This window comes from Sitophilus oryzae, unplaced genomic scaffold (assembly GCF_002938485.1).
Source record: "Sitophilus oryzae breed Bouriz unplaced genomic scaffold, Soryzae_2.0 scaffold_684_pilon_pilon, whole genome shotgun sequence".
Classification (NCBI taxonomy): domain Eukaryota; kingdom Metazoa; phylum Arthropoda; class Insecta; order Coleoptera; family Curculionidae; genus Sitophilus; species Sitophilus oryzae.
In genome coordinates, this window is record NW_022147289.1 from 1,433,882 (window position 1) to 1,457,203 (window position 23,322).

Here is a 23,322-nt window from a genome sequence, read left to right on the forward strand (position 1 = left end):
TCCCCACCCTAGAGAGCTTTTATGGTGGCTTTTCCGCCCACCATGCATGAATACATGGATAGCATTATGCTCCTTCCTTAGTCTTCTTATTCAAAGGTTAGTATAATAAAAAAATTATGAGATATAAAAGTAGTTTCCAAAAATGTAATAATATACTGGGTTTTTCACTTAAAATAAGAAAGATGCTACCACTTTTCGAATGATGCGGCAACACTGTAATGCATGAAAATATTGTAGAAAGATGGAGAAGGTGCCTTTATGTAAAAATACAAATTTCCAAAAAAATTCTATCACCGGTTCTCCATAAATATCCAACGTGCCATCGCCGCGAATCACCCTATATTGCTGGAGAATTTGTTCGAATATTCTCATCACATACCCCCCGTATAAGTAAAACTAATAGACAATCAAGACATCAAGACTTAAAAAAAGGAATAGACGATAACGATTTTTCGGTATAGCTGGTAAAGAGATAAAATTCCTTACAATATATTTAATTATATCAAGGTACAGTTTTAAACATAATTTAAAAAATATTGTTCAAGTACCGAGGGTTTCCATATGTCCGTTTTATCTTAAACTACACTAACCGGTACGAAAAATAGATTTAAACATTTCATGTGTATTTTAAAGTTCAATATGTTTTGTTCTAGTTGGCCGATTTCGACAAAATTTTGCCTCTTTTTAAACTAAAAATTAAAGTCAGGATACGAGAAAAAAAATGTTGGTATTTTACCGAAAGTTTGAAACATCCTGTGGAATGATTTAACAAAGTAAGATATTGAACAACTATTTTATCATCAAGGTACATATTTTCTCGATAGTTACTTCTTTGGTTCATCTCAATATCTTTATTTTAAAAAACATAGCTCAAAAATATTTAGGACAAAACTAAAGCAAAAATAACAGCATTCAACGTAATGACATAATGATTGACATAATGTACAAGTATAGTTTTTATTCATCTATTTTATCTATTATTTTTTTATCTATTACTATAGATTCACTATGGAGTACATCATAGAATTTTATTTTATTTTTATTTATTTACGCAAACTTAAAAATTGGTAGTACTGAGGGAAAGAATAATTATTATATCAGTAAAATCATCAGATTGTTGAAGAGCTGTGAAAAAATCTTTTTAGATTGAAAGTAAGGCAAGTGGCGATAAACGTTTATTTTTCATGGAATCTCTACTATAAATTTTAATGCATTTCAAACATGAAAAATATCTCTCAACCCAAGTACTTGTAAATGGTGTAGTAACAAACAAAACAAACAATTTGAAAGCTTCTGGAAATATATTTCCAGGATTATTCTCCTTAAATTATTTTATAATCGAAATTATCATATCTATTATTAATACCTGCAATTTATTCATTAATTTATGTTCGTCAATAACATTTTTTGTTTGTTAAATCACTATTAAATGCGTTGGAAGTTGGAAATGTATCAATATAACAAGTTTGTTAAATCAGATGTTAAATGCGTTGGAAATGTTTTATAGGATTCTTTAAATTTCGGATCCGCAAGAGATAAATAAAAATAACTGAGACCTATACCTATCTGCAAACCTTATTTCTAAATGTATAACTAATATTTCATTAAATAAAATTCGCAAAGATATTTGACTTAGCCGCTTTTATTAACATATCGAATTGAAATAGCACGGATGCTTTTCTGTAATATCTGTTGTCTCATCGTCTTCTTGCACCGAATAAAATAACGCGCTTTTTTATTTCGGATTCTTTTATTTCTATGGCGTGTTCTGAAATACAACCGATTATATCAGTTTTAATAATCTCGGACAAGCCCGAAAAATGTGTTCAATTTGCTTTAAACGTTTTTTGAATTTTCATATAAAAGTTTTAAATGCTACGTATAATGAATCATATGAAATATCCCCTTAATGAAATGTGATATATCTCCTTATGAAATATCCGGAATATCCCCTTAACATCTAAGCCTACCGAGCCTCCACGACTTTATGCGAAGGCGACTGGAGATTTCGCCTAAGCCCCGCCTTAATACGATACAACTCCGACTTACGTCGCGTCGCTACCGCACGATGAGTTAGACAAAGACTGCCGTACGTCGTGCATCGACTTTTCGTCCATCGAATTTTATTTTGCACGACAGTTTGACGTTTAGTGGCGAAAATTTGATAGTAGCCGAGGCTCTTGCGAATAAAAATTGACTGTCTATCTACACAAAGTTGCACGAAGGACTTTTGGTTGCTTTGGTTAGCCTTTATTTAGTGTTGTGATTGTTTAGCCTTTATTTAGTGTTGTAATTGTTATTTAGTGTGTCTTTTTTTGGGTGTGAATTTTTTGGTTTTTGTCTTCTTTAGTGGGTTTTAGGCAACCAAAACGATACATATGATGTCAAACTGTCGTGCAAAATAAAATTATGCGACTCTGATAGTAGGCGATGTAGAAACCGCCGAACAAAGGAACTCCAAAAAATCTCAAAATTATTTTGTTTTCTAACGCAGCGGCACGCCAGCGGTAGTGAATATGTTAATATACAAGACAAATATTAAAATTATATCGATTATTAAAACACACTTCCGTGTATTAACAGTATTTTTATGTATTGGCAACATTAATAGTAAATAATGTAATGTAATAAATCGCTTAAATTCTGCCAAAATCTTAGGGTAGGCTGAGTAGCGGCCGCCTACCTTGCCTACCCTGACGAGCCGCCACTGGGATATTCACTTTTGAAGAATACAGTAACAATTTACAGAAATTTTAGCATTTAAAACAAGCCTTTGATTTTGATCCTCATCAACAGAACTTTAAGTTGGACAATTAAACTTTTAGTAACGTGATTAAGCTTGACCTGCACAGCGTTGCCCACTTTTACATATTTTTTTAATAAAAATATTTTAAGAAACAAAAATAAATTAATTATAAACATTATAAACAGATATTATTTACATCAACAAAACTCATTTCTTTAACGGCACTTAAGGGACATAAAGGGTCTTTACAACCGCTTTCCCGTTCAAAATATTTTAATAAGGTTGCAATGAGTTTTTTGCATTGGCTATTAAGCTATTTTGTACTACTTAGTATTAAAAGTGGTTCTAAAAAGAACAAAAGAAGGCCAACTCTACCATGTTCATTTAAAGTAATAATACGCTAAACAATTTCTGGATTTAAAACCACCTCTTGAAGAGTAACTACCAATAAATACTAATCACAAAACATCCCCTTTTAGAACTTCATCTGTCATGTTAAGAAATGAAAGTAAATAATAAAGCGCCTCTCCTATTTGTTCGCATACTAAAATTTTCAATTAATGCCGGTATCTATTTTTAATATATTTTTTAAATTTACACTTTTTTAATTGTAAAATAATATATTAGGGCACAAACGAGACATCTCGATGAGATGCTCGCCAAGATGCTGGCCAAGCTGCTCGCCAGGATGCTAGCCGCGATGCATCCTACGCGCACTGTTTTAAAACGACGAGTAATGGTGGGTTCATACAGCCAAATAAAATAAAATAAGAATAAAATAAGAAATAAGGAATTCTTATTTGTGTGCGTTCATACAGTCAAATAAAATAAAATAAGAAATATATATTTGCTCATGCGCAGTACGATGAGGCTGGATAAAAGTTAACTTTTACGATTGTTTATAGTAATTTTACTATTTATAGTATATTTATTTATTCGTTGCCTACTATATTATACATTTTACTTATGTGAAATTATAAAATAAATTAAATCAAAGTGAAAATATTTGTAGGTTAGAATTAAGCGTGCGCAAAGCCGTTTTCACATAAAATAAAACAAGAAGTTAAAAGATAAAGACTTCTTATTTTATTTGTTATTTTATTTGGCTGTATGAACGCATGTACGGTATCCCATATAACCAACTTTCTTATTTTATTTTATTTTATTCTTATTTTATTTTATTTGGCTGTATGAACCCACCATAAGTGCGCGTATGATGCATCTCGACTAGCATACATAGTGCGGGGCATTTCATCCCGACGCGATGCGCTCCATTCACCTCGCCATCCGGCGATGCTGAATCAAACATGTACAAATTTATGCGTCAAAACATACTGGAGCCTCGCACTTCGCCAGGCACCTATATGTTCAGCGCGATGCTTCCTAGGGAACAAATTTTTTGTTTTTTGCGAGAAGCGGACGCGGATACCTGAAACTTTACATTTGGTTGTCGGTTTAGGATCACAATTCGTTGAGAACTAGAGTCGGGTGGAATAAAATGTTCACAATACTAATATTTAATTTATCACCAACAATGTAATAACCTTGATTCTACAGGGACCGGCAATAGTGCGTCGGGCATCTGCAGCTCCTATAATAAAAAACTTATGAATTTTGTAGTCCAGACATAAAGTATGTATTAGTATGTATTTGAGGAAAATATTTGAACTTCTAAAGAGTGGCTCAAAAAAGTGTGAGTGGATCGCGAATATTTTTTTAAATGGAACACCTATATACAGGGTGGTGCAACTCATACTCTTCGGTTAATTATACAAAAACGGAAATATGTAGAAACAAAATATTTTATGGGCATATGTGGGAAGACCATGTGCATAATTTAAAATTATTTTGAAATGTACAGGATATGTCAGAACTAAGATTTACACCAAAGTTATATTTTTTTTCTTATGGAACACTCGGTATTTTATTTCATATTTGGATCCTTGGACACAAAATAAGACATTTATTATAAGGGTTATTATATATTAATATGTTTACAAGCTTTGGTTTTTGAGATATTTAAAGATATTTAAATATGCATGCTACAATGAAATAGATTATCAACACCCTGTACATTACTTTTTAGAATTAATTATTGTGCTGAGTTTAAAGATAAAGAAACAAAGTTTACTGAAAAATTGTATTGCTCCTTTAAATTTATACAGGGGTACCAAAAATTGATGATTTATTTTAAATATTTATTTTACATAAAAACCTTGTTATTTCAAATACGACAACCCGTATTTTTTTAAATAAATCGAAACAGATTCGAATGCTCATTCAAACTATATTAGGGTATCCTATACCTATATAGTTCAGATTTTGAATAAAGAGCAATTTTCCAATAAAATGGCAACAAAGAGGGCTGATGTTGTCATGGCAAGTTTCTAGTGACAGTAGCTATTTTCAAAATCGATATTAGTTTATGGACTTTATTTATTTATAGGAAGTACTTTAATCGCTAGTTGATTAAAAAAGTATACCATTAATATTGCAAGTTATATATTATCCTCTCATAGTATATATCTTTTTAATGTTTTGATGATGTAACGAGCACTTTGTTTACTCACTCCATTTTTGCTTTTGATCAAATCGGTGTGAGAAACTATGAAGCTATAAAATGTTGTTTCTGGAGAGTTGAATATCTGGGAAAGTTGAGTTATTGAATGTAATTGCACTCAACAACGCCCTAATTACGCTCTCCTTTACGCGTTAAAATTTTTTCGGCAATTTTATTAATATTTAAAATTGTCACAACACAGCACGACGCCGACGCGACGGCGACGCCTAGTTCGAATGTTAGTCGTTGTTAGTCGTTAAGAAAGATAAATCGGTGAAAGTTCATAAAACGTGACCACCCAAAAAAAAAGAAAAAAGAAAAGCAGAAAAGTACTTTGCCAGAATGGTCCTGGCAGCCTAGGCAACGCAACTCTCTCCTGAAAAGGAGAGTTTCAGAAGAAATATGTATGTAATATAATTTAAATTAATATAATGCAACTTTATACTAAGAAACCATTTATACATTTACAAAATACAACAAAGTCTAATAATATAGTTTGAAAACAATGAAAATTGAATTAAAATTAAAAAAGTTAAGCGCGACCCCTTGTGTCAAAATGAGATGATTAAATTTTCGTATTTTTTATTTTTTACACCATTTGATAACCAGTGGCGCCTCTACTGTTTGTTCGCACAGTTAGTCTTTTATTCCCGTTTATGACCATTACAGAAAAAGGGGGATGTTTTGTGACAATAATAAAACATCATTTTTCAATGACAGTAACATTTCAATAACAATAAATCCTATTTCATAGATGTGTTGATGAGGGCAAAACCAGAAACATGCTTCTAATGCTAAAATTGTTACTGTTACAGTCTTCTTCAGAAGCGAATCTCCCCAACAAAAAAGCTATTGAGATGAATCAAGCAACGGCCTAGCTACGTTGAAACACCGGTTCCCATTATAACACCGAAGTTAAGCGACGTAAGGCCATACTGGTGGCTGGATGGGTGACCGGTTCGAAACTCTGTATCGTGCTGTTGTCCAAGGGAAAAGTGTAAAATCTATTAATACACACGCTGGTTCGAGGCCGGATGAGATCGGATATCTCTTGAGTAAGAGTTAATTTAGACACTTCCTAAGTCGGTAGGCCACTGACCATGATATGGCCGAGGACCGCGGTTCGGATTCCGCGTAAACAAAGTTTAAGAGACGTTAACTGAAATCTTTACTTTACTTTACTTTCCTTTTACTGAGATGAATCAAAAAATAAATTATCGAGAAAAGATGTACCTTGGTGATAAAGCGGTAATTTTACATTTCTTACTTTGTTAAAGCATTTACAGAATGTTTCAAACTTTCGCCAAAATAACATTTTATAAAGAATGTCTATACATCTGTAGCGGATACATCTATTAAAAAAAATTATCTGGGTATAATGACATTTTGTTTTCTATGGGGATACAGATGGGGACTTTAACTACAAACTGCTTAACAAGTCATCTAAATGGGCCCATTAGAACAAAATATACAGGGTCGCTGATATGTATGAGAACGGTCTATTATTAGGTAAAATATACAGGATACCGCAAAAAGTTAAATACAAAAGTTATAGGGTTTTTAAATGTCTAGTAGCTAGTAGTAAATTTAAGAATACAGGGCCCGTCATAAAGTTGTAGCACATCAATTTTTTTTAATACAATCCCTTGTATATTATTGCATATTCCAATTGTTCCTTCAATTTTAAGCAATAATCGTAATACACACTGTACATAAATTGAAGAACTGAAATGTTAAACGAAAATTTTGTAATTTCCAGACTTGATATACTCTCGTTTTATACATCTATAAATGCTAACTTGATACTGTATACCTAAATTTATTACTAGTTACTAGACATTTAAAAACCCTATAACTTTTATATTTAACTTGTTGCAGTACCTCGTATATTTTATCTAATAATCGACCGTTCCCATACATATTAGCGACCCTGTATATCTTTAAAATACGGGAAATTTGGTAAAATAGAAAATATGTTAAAAAGAAAATAAATATCATTGTAGTTATTTAAACACCCTGTATATAAAAACTAATTCGTGTCTATGACGAAATAATTAAATTATACAAAGATATTTTTACTACAATATATCAATTTGTAAGTTTTTGTTCAGTTTTTACTTTTACATTATTAATAATATACATTTAATAAGGTTGCTATTAATTATGATAAAAACAGGAAATTGGGCTTTTAATTAATGTCTTTTTTTGACTTGTCCATATTAGTGATATGAATTCACTTATAAATGTATATTAAATGTCCGAGTTTTGAGTTTTAGTATTGCCATGATTGAGGTTGTCGGACCAATCATTGTTGCTGTGCTCGTAATAGTCATTTGCTGTGTTGCCAAAATAGGTGTGACACTTACCACAAAAAGATACAAGAGCGATGTGAAGTTAACAGGAAAAACAGTTCTGGTCACAGGAGCTAGTTCAGGTTAGTACACTATTTTAGTCTTAAGAAGTATACAGTGCCCCGAAAAAGACTCATATTCCTCAGGTTTAGTATTATAGATTTTCATTCCAATCATTCTTACAAAATATGTAAGTAATGGCAATACAATGTATTTAAATTTTTAAATTTTGAAGAAGATTTTATAATTTTTGAAGATTCTGACTTTAACAAGAGAAAATTATTTCTGTTCTTGTTTGGCGGTTGACCCCTTGGTTTATCCCTTGTCTATACAGGGTTGTTCACCACATACGACACGGAGTATTGTAGCTAAACGATGAAATTTTTACAAATTGTAAGTTTTGGGTTCGATGAAGGACTATTAGAGGTACAATTTAAAAATAATTTTACAAGATACAGGGTGTCCCAAATAAGTAAAAAATATCAAACTTGTATTTTTTTAAACGGAACACGCTGTATATTATTACATTTTTAGTTTCTACGATTAAAATAAAGGTAAATTTGATTAAGGTTTATTATACTTAAACCTTACCGTTTTTGAAATATTTTCAATTTTGTGAAATTGCAGTAAAAATTTTAAGGCTTCATTTCTCCAAGGGTATCACAGTTTTTAATACTAAATATTTACTGAAGTTTATTTACTGATCAGTTATTGTGTTGCAATAATAAAAATAATACTACCTTATACAGAGTGTCTAAAAATTTATTTTAAATAATTATTAGCTTCAAACGGCAATAACTTGTTTAATTTAAATGGAACACCCTGTATATTTTACGAGAATCAGATGCACAATTTAATTGTCTATCAAATTGTATTATACCACTTCTTACCTATTCCTCACGGCAAAGGTAGTTAAAACATTTTTCATAGACCAAAATATTACGGTGATCAAATGCCCAGCTCAGAGTCCTGACCTAAATTTAAAGAGGAGATACCTAGCAGTTATTAAAAATAAAGGCCACGCAAGTATTAGTTTGCTTCTGTATTACACATGATTTATAAAAATGTTTCTCTATTTTTGCTCGCTTCATTACCTTGTAACTTATATAATATGTCTATCACAAGCAGAAACTTGATGTTATGTTAGCTTTGAATTACATGTATAATTACGATTTAAACAAACAAAGAGTGTTGTCTTTAATTTTGATATATTGATAAATTTATTGCAAAATCAAATGTTTCTCTATTTTTGCTCGGTACTGTCCATTTTCATGTTTTTTTTTATTTTCTCTAAAACGGTATGGAAATTTGGAAAGGTATAAAGGTTGATTCTCACTATACCTTCCGTTTCCATTCCATATCCGTTCCGTATTTTTTATTGTACTGACGCTATACTTAAGCTTCCGTTCCGTATCAGTTCCATACTTTAACGGAAGAATATAGAACAGAAGGGAAACGGAACGGGTAGTGTGCATTGTCCTATTCATTTACATGATATAACATTTTATATAAACGGAAGGTATATAGCTGATACGGAAGGTATAGTGAGAATCGACCTTAAGAGAGATTAAACCATTTTAGAACAAGCGAATTTTTTATAAAGAATGTTTTCTTCTCAAAATGTCAATAAACAAAGAAGTTATTTCTCTTGTAAAGACAAATCCGGGGATATACTGTAGAGTGCCATGGCTGTGTTAGGAACACTAATTTTTAATCAAGGAGCCTTAGAAAAATAAATTAGCAGTAGCATATTTAGTTACATCATATTAAAAAAAATAAAATTAAACACATGAATACATTGTTAATGAATACAACTGTATAATTTGATATTTACATATTTAAGGGATTGGACATGAAGTGGCAATCGATCTAGCAACCAGAGGTGCTAGACTAATTGTACCTTGTATGTCTCACCAAGAAGGTAAAACAACATGCAGGAGAATCATCGAAGCAACGGGTAATTCGAATATTTCCTACAAAATAATGGACTTAAGGTCACTGAAATCAATCAGAGCTTTTTGCGAAGAATTAAGTGAGACAGAAGAAAAATTGGACATACTTATAAACAACGCGGGTGTTATGCACTCCAGAGACGAATTGACAAAGGACGGATTGCAAGTGACAGTTCAAGTGAATTATTTTGGACCATTTTTACTTACCAATTTATTATTGGGTATGTATAAATAATGTATTGTCACACAATAGGTATAATCAAGTATAATAGTATAGTTCATATCAAATACACTTTTAGTCACGTGAATAAACTGGACCGGCACAGTGTTGCCCACTTTTACATATTTTCTTTTAATTAAAATATTTTAGAAAACAAAAATAAATTATAATCTATAATCAGTTATTATTTACATCAACAAAACTCACCTCCTTGACAGTATATAACGGACATAAATGGCCATTATTACCGCTTTCCCGTTAAAAATATTCTAACAAAGTTGCGTTGAGTTATTTACGGCTATTAAGCTATCTTGTACCACTTCGTACTAAAAGAGGTTCTAAAAAGAACAATGTTCGACTACAAGGTGTGCTAGTAAAAATGTTTAAGCTTAAAATATCACAACAGAATTCATTTAAACCAAAAACTCGTAATACAAAACTAAAGTGTCAAAACGAATGACAACGTCAGGAAATAAATAAATAAACGTGATCACTTGACATTTTTTACAGTAGAGCTACCACCTGAATACCCAGCGGCAAATTTAAATTCCAGTTAGTCAGCCCGGCGACGAATATGTTGCCATGGTTGGCAACAATGAATTTAAAAATCGCGCTCTCGATTGCGTATCTAAAAGTTTAGTTGGTATCAAATATACTGGACTTTACTCCATCGTTGACTCCTTTTTATAAAGATTGACTCACCCTGTACTATACCTACAAGTACAGGGTGTCCCACTAATAATAGCTCTCGGCTGTATCTCGGAAAGTATTAGGCGTAGGGCCTACGGAAAACAATATTTATAAATAAAGGGGCTATGAGAAATTGCTGGAAATTATTTTCAAGTTTGTAAAACGGCCGCTAGAGGGCGCAACTGCTATGGAAAATAAGAAAATAGAATTTTTACAGAATTTTGCCTAGATAATGGGTACTATAAATAATAGCTTCATAATCTTCAGTAAATTTTGGATTTTTTTTGTTAGAACCATTTTCCCCTATCTGCTAAAAAAAAGTGGTGGGGGAAGGTTAGTTTTATTTTTAAATGTTAATAACTCCGGACTGGATGATCAGAATCCAACGAACGAGGGCTCTTTTAAAAGAGCCTTTCTTACTCTATATCATACCATAATAATAATAATAATAAAGTTTTGAAGGTAGACGCTAGGGGGCGCTTTCTTATTATTTAACAAACATAGCGTTTTCTTAAAAAAAAATAAATACGATAGTATATGTAATTTTAGCTGATAGTAAAGAGTAGTAAAAGCTTAAAAAGTCAGCGAAAACCGCATCTTGATATCTTCTTTCAAACCGAAGATATTAGCAAAATTATAATAAATACCAAAATATAAGCCCTTAATTACCTTATTTTTACAACACGGTATCAGTAGCCCTCTTGATTATGTCCATTCTAACAAAAAAATAAGATAGGAACAGTTAGTTTATTTTAAAATCGACGAAATACCATAATACCAGATGTATTAATATCTAATAATTAAGATATTAATAACACTGAACAAGAAACGATGATTCAGTGAAGTCATGGTAGGCTTTGAAAAAAAGTTGCTTTTGACGTAATAGTATAATTAAAAAATGTTATTAGATCAACATTTTGATAGTCTTAGCAGCGTTTTTTTATCTTTTAATTGCCTTTTCAAAATGCCTTTATTATTTGAAGTTGTTGGCATTTTGAAAAAGCAATCAAAAGATAAAAGACTATCAAAAATCAAAATGCTGATCTAATAACAATTTGACGTTTATACTATTACGTCAAAAGCAATTTTTTTCCAAAGCCTACCATGACTTCACTGAATTATTGTTTCTTGTTCACTGTTAATATCATAATTATTAGATATTAATACATCTGGTATTATGGTATTCTGGTATTTCGTTGATTTTAAAATAAACTAACTGTTTCTATCCTATTTTTTGTTAGAATGGGCATAATCAAGAGGGCTACCGATACCGTGTTGTAAAAATAAGGTAATTAAGGACAAATTTTTTGGTATTTATTATAATTTTGCTAATATCTTCGGTTTAAAAGAAGATATTAAGATGCGGTTTTCGCTGACTTTTTAAGCTTTTACTACTCTTTAGTATCAGCTAAAACTACATATACTATCGTATTTAATTTAAAAAAAAAACGCGCTATGTTTGTTAAATAATAAGAAAGCGCCCCCTAGCGTCTACCTTCACAACTTTATTATTATTATTTTTATGGTATAATATAGAGTAAGAAACGCTCTTTTAAACGAGCCCTCGTTCGTTGGATTCTGATCATCCAGTCCGGAGTTATTAACATTTAAATAAAGATAGATCTAACCTTCCCCCACCACTTTATTTTAGCAGATAGGGGAAAATGGTTGTAACAAAAAAAATCCAAAATTTACTGAAGATTATGAAGCTATTATTAATAGTATCCATTATCTAGACAAAATTCCGTAAAAATTCTATTTTCTTATTTTCCATAGCAGTTGCGCTCCCTAGCGGTCGTTTTACAAACTTGAAAATAATTTCCAGCAATTTCTCATAGCCCCTTTAGCTATAAATATTTTTTTCCGTAAGCCCTACGGCTAATATTTTCCGAGATACAGCCGAGAGCTATTCTTAGTGGGACACCCTGTACAGGGCCCGGCAATAGTGCGTCGGGCATCTGTAGCTTCTATAATAACAAACTTAAGTGCAAACCTAAAGTATGTACTCGGATATATTTCAGGAAAATATTTTAACTTCTATAGGGTGGCTCAAAAAAGTGTGAGTGGATCGGATGATTTTTTTTAAATGGAACACCCTGTATACTATTGCATTTTTGGTTTCTTTTCAGATCACTTTACATAATTCTAAGATATGAGTAAATATATTTCGGGAGTTTCAGAGATATTAATAAATAAACAAAAATTATATATTTTTCAGCCTTTCTTAAAAAAAATATTAAAAATCCAAGAACTGTCCTGAAATCAAAACTATATTAGGTGTTTATTTTAGATGGTCTGTACTTACTTTGCTATAAATATGGTAATCTTAAATCATACAGGATGTTCAAAATTTTACGCCAAACTTTCTAAAATACAAAATAATTTTTCTTCTTTTTTTTTAAACGGAACACACTGTATATTATTTTTCAATAAATTGAGAATTAAAAAATGAAAATTTTTTGTATTTAGAGTATTTCAACCACCCAATGATTTTTCTCTCGTATTTTACGGTTACCATCTGAAAAATACTGCCTGTGTCTGCGAAACCATTAAACATTTTGAAATACTTTAAATACAAAAAATGTTAATTTTTTTATTTCTCCATCTACTAAAAAAAAATAATATACAGGGTGTTCCGTTTAAAAAAAAAAGAAAAATTATTTCATATTTTAGAAAGTTTGACGTAGAATTTTCAACATCCTGTATGATTTAAGATTACGATATTTACAACAAAGTAAGTATAGACCATCTAAAGTAAATACCTAATATAGTTTTGATTTCAGGACACTTCTTGTATTTGTAATAATTTTTTAAGGAAGGTTGGAAAATATATATTTTTTATTTATTTATTAATATCTCTATAGCTATAGAAACATATTTACTCATATCTTTGGATTATGTAAAGTGATCTGAAAGGAAGCCAAAAATACAATAAAATACAGGATGTTCCATTAAAAAAAATCATCCCGATCCACTTACACTTTTTTGAGCCACCCTACAGAAGTTAATAAGTTAAATATTTTCCTGAAATACATCCTTGTACAATGAGTCAACAATAGAGTAAAGTCCATTATCTCATTTGTTTCGAGGTTAAAAAAAAATGTTAAATACAAAAGTTATAGGGAAGATTAAGATACACATTTTAAAATTATTATAGAGTATACAGGGTGCTTCAAAAAAGTGTGGCGGATATAACATATGCCTTTTTAAAGGCAACACCCTATTTTATATTTTATTTTTAGATTCTGCGTAAAATTCTATAACTTTTTTATATATAACGTTATATACCTAAAATTAATAGTTTTTGTAATATTTAAATTTGTTTATACAAATGTTAAATTGCAGTGTGGTAAAAAACTGTCACTGGTACCATTGTTTCTGAAGTTGGAATACCAAAATTTGGTATGAGAATTCTATAGAGATTAAAAAGAAGATATATGTTAAGATATTTTAGTTAAATGCTACAGGGTGTTCAAAATATATTTATAAATTTCAACTACTTAAAATTAAAAAATCTATAAATTTTTAAATGGTACACCCTATATATTTTGATTTTTTCTGATAAATTTTGCAAAGCTCTTCAACTTTTATTAAGTATGTCATATACCTATTTTTAATAATTTGGGATTTATTCCAATTTTTTCTATTTTTACCCATATCTTTAATACAATTACGCTATAACATCATAGTTACCATGACAAAAAATAATAATTATTATCAATTATGTCCGTTAAGTAAGTTAAGAACAAAAGGTGAATTTTAGTTTAATTTGTTATAATAAGTATAAATGATAGAGGTAGAGGTAATAGTTTCAGATTTTCCTGAAAATGGATTAGTCAATGTGACTGATATACACGAACAAGCCAAAATAAACATATTCTTTGGTTCAGTACTATATATTATATAGTACTTTGCTAAGTACTGTAAGAATAGATGTAGATTATCTAGAAAACATTTTCATATTATATTATATTATAATATTTTCAGTGTGTAATGGGACGGTTTTCTGGCAGTAGTAATATTGGCTTTACGAAATGAATTATAAACCAGAATTACTACGAGAAAAAAAACTTTACTGTATGTCGGAGAAAATTTCAATATCAGTAGTCGTCAACAATTAGGTAATCTAGTTAGTATTATCCTAATCTGTGGCTATTCGGCCCGACGGAAAATCCAAATGTCATCTTTCATAATATAGAAATACACCAAGAAATTCACGACTACGATTTTAGTTTATTTGAGTAAAGTTAGTTAATTTTGACTAATAATAACAATTGTAACTAATTATTAAACTACTTGTTAAAAATAAGTAATAAATATGTTTGTTTTGTCACGGCAACTATGATGTTTTATAGCGTAATTGTATTAAAAATTAGGGTAAAAATAGAAAAAATTGGAATAAATCGCAAACTATTAAAAATAGGTATATGACATACTTAATAAAGGCTGAAGAGCTTTGCAAAATCTATCAGAAAAAATGTAAATATATAGCGTGTACCATTTAAAAAATTTGAGATTTTTTAATTTTAAGTAGGTAGTTGAAATTCATAAATATATTTTGAACACCCTGTAGCATTTAACTAAAATATCTTCTTTTTAATCTCTATAGAACTTTCATACCAAATTTTGGTATTCCAACTTCAAAAACAATGGTACAACTGACAATTTTTTACCACACTGCAATTTAACATTTGTATAAACAAATTTAAATATTACAAAAACTATTAATTTTAGGTATATAACATTATATATAAAAAAGTTATAGAATTTTACGCAGAATCATAAAAAATAAAATATTAAATAGGGTGTTGCATTTAAAAAAAAACATATGTTATATTCGCCACACATTTTTGAAGGACCCTGTATACTCTATAATAATTTTAAAATATGTATCTTAACCTTCCCTATAACTTTTGTATTTAACATTTTTTTGTAAATCTCGAAACAAATGAGATAATGGACTTTACTCTATCGTTGACTCACCCTGTACATACTTTAGATTTACGCTTAAACAATATTCCAAAGTTTTTTATTCTAGGAGCTACAGATGCCCGACGCACTATTGCTGGACCCTGTATCAAACCTGTATAGTATATCCAAAGTCATTTGGAATCGTTTAATCTCTTAATTTCGGCACTGTCTTTGTGACATCGTTTGTACAAGCAAATTAAGAGTCTCCAACCAATCCGACTAATTTTGAAATTACTTTAACATTAACTAACAAATTTTAGATCTCTTGAAGAAGTCCAATTCAGCAAGAATAGTCAATATCACCACAGGCTTTATGATATCCGTATGCGATTCTAATATAAATCTGAATACGCTCAACGAATTCAATGGATTTTTGAACACGTACTGCAGATCCAAATTATATTTTCGACTGTTTAATGTCGAACTGGCCAGAAAATTGACAGGATCGAACATTACGACATATTCCGTGTACCCTGGAAGTACAAGGACGAACTTGCTTACGAACACATCCATTGCGTTCCAGGCCTGGGCCAGATTATGGATGTGGTGCCAGAACGTAAGTCAAACTTATCAAAGTTGTCAATTTGACCAAGTCAGTTAAGTCTAAAACAGTGGCGGCTCGTCAGGGTAGTCCTCTAAGGCCGCGCCTCACCTTTAAAATGAAGGAACGATTTATTTTTTGTATCTAGTTTTTATTTAATCCCAGTATAACTTATTACAATTCTACAACACATTCAACATAAAAAAATAAATATATATAAATAAAACTAAAAAATATATATTTTATAAATTTATTTCCGTTTCCGGTTTTTAATGGCGGGCTGTTCAGGAGGTTTAAATGAGGGTTAATATACTTTTTACTCTAATTAATCAAAAATATTTTTTTTTTTATTTAGAACAATGTAAATATGCAAATCAACACAATTAAAGAGCTTATAATCCAATAAACTACTGTATCAATATCAAATATTTAAATAATATCAGAGATGCTGTGTTAAAGTGAATTAGTAAAGTAACAGTGCATTGACTTACAGAAACTTGAAGATAAATAAATGTTTTCACAGCTTCACGGGCATAAAACTAAATAACTGGAAGCAGGAAAGGCAACAGGAATTCACACAAAACCTGAAATCAAAAAAATATGTAAAAAAACATAAATATAGGCACATAAGACTTTTGTGAATTAAATCAAACAGGACTTGAATGAAAATAAAATGAATAAAAAATATGATACATATACATCTAATACCCTCATTTGTATTTTAAAAATAATCTACATACATAGATTTATAGCATTATTGCTATGAAAATACATAATAGGTACCTATGTGATATGTAATTACGCATTTCTGTTCATCTTGTAGAAAATTAATGTAGGCTAATAATCACTTTTAAAATTAAAGCTAAAAAATAAAAACAGTTAATATATTACCTACTTTAGACATATATTTTATGGTTTATTTTAAACTACACGCAGAAACGTTGGATTTCATCATTTTCTTCATGTAATTAATATCATATATAACTTTATTAAAGTCTATACAAGGAACTTTATATCAAAAAAATGATATTTGTACCTTATAAATTTCAGCCGAAATATCAGAAACCAACTTCCAATCAAATCTAAACGGCAAAATTAAAATGGCGCCCGACCTTGCCAGAGGCCTCGGAGCTGACGCTGACACACAGACAAAAAGACAAAAGAACAGGACGCCGACGTGCATAAAAATGTTCCGTAGCAGAAATTGACAGAAATCATATAGAAATATTCAGATTTTTGTCTAGGACAGTCTAGAAGGCCATGCTTTCTGCCTGGGTAGAACCGCGCCACAACTGTTTCCAATTTTCCGGTTTACTGTCACCCCCCTGCTCGCAACTAGTGGAATAAATTAGTGGTTTCAATTAGCGTAGAAGTTTGTTTTTTTTTAATTTCAATGTAAGCATTCAGAACGTTAAAATTAGTGGTAGACATTCTCGATTAGTAGGAAAAGTTATCAAACTTTTACTTTTTCCACTAATGATACTTCAAAATTTGCAACAAATGTCATTTTAGCCTTTGATTATCTTCCGTCAAGAGAAATTGTGGTTAGAAATCAAAAGTTGATTGTTTTAGAAGCTAAATACCGTATGATCGAAAAAAAACGGCGTCCAGTTGGCTGGGAAATGACGATCGATGACATTCCCCATATAAATTTACATATAAAATGACAGCGATCTTCATTTCATAGCCATCGCTGACGCCGTTTTTTCTCGATCATACGGTATTAAGCTTTCTCTATGAATACAACCCTAGATCATATACAGGGTGTCCCACTTAAGATGGATACAAGCCAATATCTTGGTTGTTTGTTGAGCGATCTTTTTCATTTTTGGCAGGAAATACATGCTATAAGACGTACATTTTGTTCAAGGTTAAGATTTTTTTTTTTGAGGTGTAAAATACCTTTACGTGCAGAGTATGGGACTCAATCTCTCCCTAAACTGCCTGGAGGACACTACCCACTAAACGTCACCCCCTCGCTCCTGCCACGTCTACCTGAACCCGCTGGACGCATCTCCTCAAGTAGACGCCGGACTGTTCCTTTTTTGTCATTTCGCTGTATTTTGCCCTAGGGCCAGTTTTGAGATGGCTTCAAAGTTTTCTCTTCTTTCTGTTCCCGATTTTAAGAAGGTATCTGCGGAGATGTTGTCACCAATCGTCATGCATGCCTCACATCTTTCTTGTTTCCATCTTGGACAAGCAAACATTGTTTGTTCTGGAGTATCATTGGGTTCAGCACAGAATCGGCATTCCGCGATTTTCCTCTTTCCAATTTTACACAGGTAACTCCCAAAATTTCTTTTTAAATCTTTAATTTTAAATTACTTTTAATCCACATATTTATATTTGGTTATGACGCCACTGGATAAACACCTGGTTTATTATCAATAACCAATTATAACCAATTATCAATAATAATCGATTTTAAGTTTTCAGATAGCTTCCATAATAATTAAGATACGATACAAAAACTAAATATTTTCAATTTATTTTGTTTACTTTAAAAAGAAAAATAAGTTTGCTAATACAAATGAATAAAATGAATTACAAAATAATTTAAAACCCAGTTTTCAATGGAACCTGAAATATAATTTTTATTCGTTTTATTGAGGAATATTTTAAAAATCCACCCTTGAGAAAGAGTCGTTCTCTTTCTCTTGATAGAAAAATGCAAGGGCACAAAGATTGATATCACTAAGGCTGCCTCAGTTGAAGTTGTCCGATACGCCGAGCAGACCCTCAAAGCGATTACTCTCTGTGCACCTTGGGTATCTTTGGTTATTGATAATAAACCAGTTGTTTATCCAGTTCCGTCGTAAGTATTTAAAACATAATAAAAAAATAAAATGTCTTATTTTAATAACACACGTTGTATCAATATTTGATAAAAATTAGTCAACTTAAGTATCTTAGATAAGGAGGATTCAAAATAATGATAAATTATATTGAATAAATACTGTCTTAAGGGTTAAGTTTACTTTTGACTCGAAAAAAATATCAAACCCCCATTAAAACGTACGTCTATGAGGTATCGCCTTTCTTACCCTGGGCAAAATGTACGTCTTATAGCCATACAGCCTCCTGCCAAAAAATGAAAAAGATCGCTCAACAAACAATCAAGATATTTTCTCTTGAGAGAAGATGCAAGGGCACCAGACCCGATATCACCAAGGCTGCCTCAGTTGAAGTTGTCCGATACGCCGAGCAGACCCTCAAAGCCATGACTCTCTGTGCACCTTCAAGTCTTTTTTTATTTACGTGCATATTGGTTGCTTCGTTCCACACAGGTGCTCCATACATAATAAAGGTTAAGAAATGCGATACCTCATAGACGTACGTTTTAATGGGGTTTGATATTTTTCGAGTCAAGAGTAAACTACCCTTAGGAAAGTACTTATTTCAAATCTGATAAATTATATTGAATCCTCCTTACCCAAGCTACTTAAGTTCTAATTTTGATAAATATTGATACAGGGATATATTGCTATGGAAAATTTTGTATTTCTATGAAAACATTTCCAAAGCATCTTTTTACGTAGAATTAAAAAGTTTAAGTATAATTTTTTTAAATTAATAATTTAAGAGTTATCAACAGAAAAATTGATTTTTTATTTGGGACACCCTCCATATTTTTCATTAGAAGAATTTAAAATTAGCTTTCCAAAAATATAGCACACTTGATATTTTGTTATAATCCCCTTCGAAATACAGAATTATTAAAAGTTCGCCACTTTTAACTAGTAGGCTTTGGACCCCTTATTGATGATCTGCCCTTAATGGAACTCGAAAACATATTTTTTCAGCAAGGCAACGCACCGCCTCAGAACGCTGAAGTTATCAGCAAATTTTTGCAGCCAATTTCAAGAATAATTGAATAGCTAACCAAGATCCCAGCCGTTGGCCGTCGAGGCCGCTTGACCGCGGAAGAATAAAGATTCCTTATTCTTCCGTATAATCTAGACAAGAATTAGAAATATTTAACAGTTATGAGAGAGTGTCTTTTACCCCCACTGAGTAATGAATTCCGCGAGAAATGTTCAAAAACTGCCCCGTCTGTCCATAACAGAAGACGGTCGATATGTCGAACACCTGTAGCAAACTCTCATGTCTTAAGTTTGCTGTTTATTTTTATTGTGATTAGATATAGTTTAAATGAGTTGATGTTGGTTTAATATATTTTAAATTGTTATAAAACTCTGCATCTCTCATAGCAAATATTATTTTTGTTTTAATTGATGCTCACAGCTAGATTTTTTTTGCATTACAGCCGGTGCCGTTCAAAGCCTACTTATTTAAAGCGGGCGAATTTTTATATACTCTATATCTCGAAGAGGAATCGAGCAAAATATCAAGTGTGTTAGATTTTTGAAAAGGTAATTTTAAATTATTTTCAATAAATTAAAAATATACAGGGTGTTCCATATAAGAAATCAAATTTTCTGTTGATAATTCCTAAATTATTAATTTTAAAAAAATTATACTTAAACCATTAAATTCTACGTAAAAAGGTGCGCTGGAAATGTTTTCATAAAAATACAAAATTTTCCATAGCAAAAAAGTTACAGCGATTTGTTGAAAATGCATATTTTTGAATAACACCTTGTAACTCCGAAACGGTAACAGGTATCGACGTGCAGTTTTCACCATCATATTTTTGATAAAAATTCAGCTCCAGACACTGATATTAGTTTTCGTCTCTCTCCTATAGAAAAGGATGTTTCTCTGCAAAAACGTTCAATTTGACACACCCTGTACAATATAAAACTGTCGTGGTAACGGTATTCTTTTTTTTTAGAGTCCAAAAATTGTAGCAGAATCAATTGTGTACTGTGCCATAAAAGAAGGAATCGAAAGACACTCTGGCAGACATTTTGAAAATTGTGGTGTCACAAATGAACTGACCAGCGTGAAGAAACATTTGAAACTGTGCTCAGCCTTATGGTCGAAATCTGAACAATTGGTTAAGCTCAATGAGTGTGATAACAACAATACGACTAATTCCAAATTTAGTGATAAAATAATGACAAATTGATCATAATGAACAAAAGTACAAAATTATATATTTTTTAAAATATTCATGGATTAGTGTAGTGTATATTTTTTTAAATAAATTTTAAATAATTCATTTTTAGACTATTGCAATAATTGTAAAATTGACGTCAATGATTGACATAGTTTCCGAAAATTTTTCTACCTAATAATTTTAAAATCTAATTCTAAAATCCTCTAATACAGTGTTGCCAACTATCATTGTTGATAGCCTATATTATAGGTACATATTATATACTATACCGGGTGCGTCTCAAAAGTGTCTCACCCCTATAATATTTATTTATTTTTTCAGATAAAAAAACGAGATTTGGTATATTAGTATATGACATAAATTAGGATTGATTGACGTATTCAATTGATATTGGTCACTTCCTGTTTCACCGGAAATGATTACAACTTTTGATTTTTAAGTGACACCCTCAGTATTTCTTTACTTTATTCGATAGAAAATGACACCCTAAATAGAATAACATGTTCTATGTATATGGTTTACGTGAAATTATAACATGCGGTTCATAACGACAATTTGACTCGAAATACCAAGTGTGTGGTATCAAATTATTCATAAAAAATGCTTTTTCCAAATATGTTAATGAGCCACCCTCGTTCCATTTGAAAAAATTGAGATATAATTAAAAATACGATTTATTATATCTTTGAACCGAGCAGGCTAAGACATTAAAAACATTGGACCATGAAATCTATTTTCCAAGGCTTCATTAAAAATTAGTATTTTTAACACAGCCTGGCACAAAAGTTGACATATGATATGTCATTCTATACAGAATGTCATTTTCTATCGATTAAAGTAAAAAAATACCAAGGGTGCCATTTAAAAATCAAAAGTTGTAGTCATTTCCGATGACAGGCAGTGACCAAAAACAATTGAATACGTCAATGAATCCTAATTTATGTCATATACTAACATACCAAATCTCGTTTTTGTATCTGAAAAAATAAAAAAGTTATAGGGGTGAGCCACTTTTGAGACGCACCGTTTACGATATTTTCCGATGGTGGCAGCATCGGCACGGCGGAGAATTAGCGATGGGAACTATCGAATGAATTAGACTATCGAATGGTTAATGAATGAATGATTTCAACTTCGAATGGTTTTATTCGAATAAAATCATTCATTCATTTGTAAACTAAAGCATATGTGACAACCTCGCCGTGCGACTAAATGGTTATCGTTGAGCCACGACTATCGAATGCTTTTGATAAATGAAATTTAGTATTCGTTTGGATTTTGTATGCGTCAGTGCATTATTGGTTCTTCCAAATTTTTATAACTTCGCTCGTATAAATACTTCGTGCTATTTTTGCGTTTATTAAAATAGTTAAAATACTAAAATAAGTAGTTATTTTTACTTTTATTTATTGACGATTGTGTGCATGTGCAGGTGGTCAAAATTTTCCGATAATTTGTGTGGTTTTCCGTAGTCCGATCTTTCAATTATTTCATATTTTATATGGTATATGGTCTATTTTTTAATGGGAAATTTTGAGAAGTAGCAATTTTAAGAGAGATGAGATGAACTTTTACACTAATTTTTAAAAATACATATTTGTATTTTAGATGTTTTAATAATACCTATGAATTAGTTGGAACTTAATAATTATATTTAAGTAATGTGGTTAAATAAATGGTTATCGAACTCAAACTATGGGGTGAGAAAATTAAAATGAAATTTTTACACGTGCCAATTTAAAAAAAGTTAACGATGTTTGTATTTTGTTTATGCTAATTCTCTTACATGTAGTTTTTTGGGAAGAAATATTTCATTTATTTTTAAAGTAAATGCCAGTAAAAGTAAATATAATTTTTAAATAGTAATATAAAGCACCTAATATAAATAATTTTGATTTCTAATTTTTTATTTATATTTTCCTTCCATTACACCGCTTGCTTAGAAAATTAATAAATGTTTATATTTCATGATTTTAAAATTTGTTGTTAATATAACAAATTAGTTCTGTAATTTATTATTATTTAATAAACCAACGTTGCCTAAAAAAATTAGAGACTATATTATTTTTAAATAGGATCTAATATAAATAATTTTGACATCTAATTTGTTGTTTATATTTTGCTACTACTTAAAAAAAAAAAATATTTATATTAAATGATTTTAAATTTTTGTTGTTAATAGGTATAACAAATTATTACTGTTATTATTATTTATTAAACCAGTCTTTGCTTAAAAACATTAAAAATAATTTTCCTACATCCAAAATA

The 23,322-nt window shown here is 30.6% G+C and overlaps 1 protein-coding gene across 1 annotated transcript; it reads left to right on the plus strand.

The window, feature by feature from the left end:
* The first annotated feature begins 747 nt into the window (after positions 1-747).
* On the plus strand, positions 748-21,149 carry LOC115888165 (retinol dehydrogenase 11-like). Its single transcript, XM_030907771.1, has 5 exons — positions 748-773; positions 7,583-7,740; positions 9,501-9,830; positions 15,751-16,046; positions 20,827-21,149. Exons 2-5 carry the CDS (start codon positions 7,590-7,592, stop codon positions 21,061-21,063), a joined length of 1,014 nt encoding a protein of 337 aa, XP_030763631.1. The 5' UTR covers positions 748-773; positions 7,583-7,589; the 3' UTR covers positions 21,064-21,149.
* Positions 21,150-23,322: the final 2,173 nt, after the last annotated feature.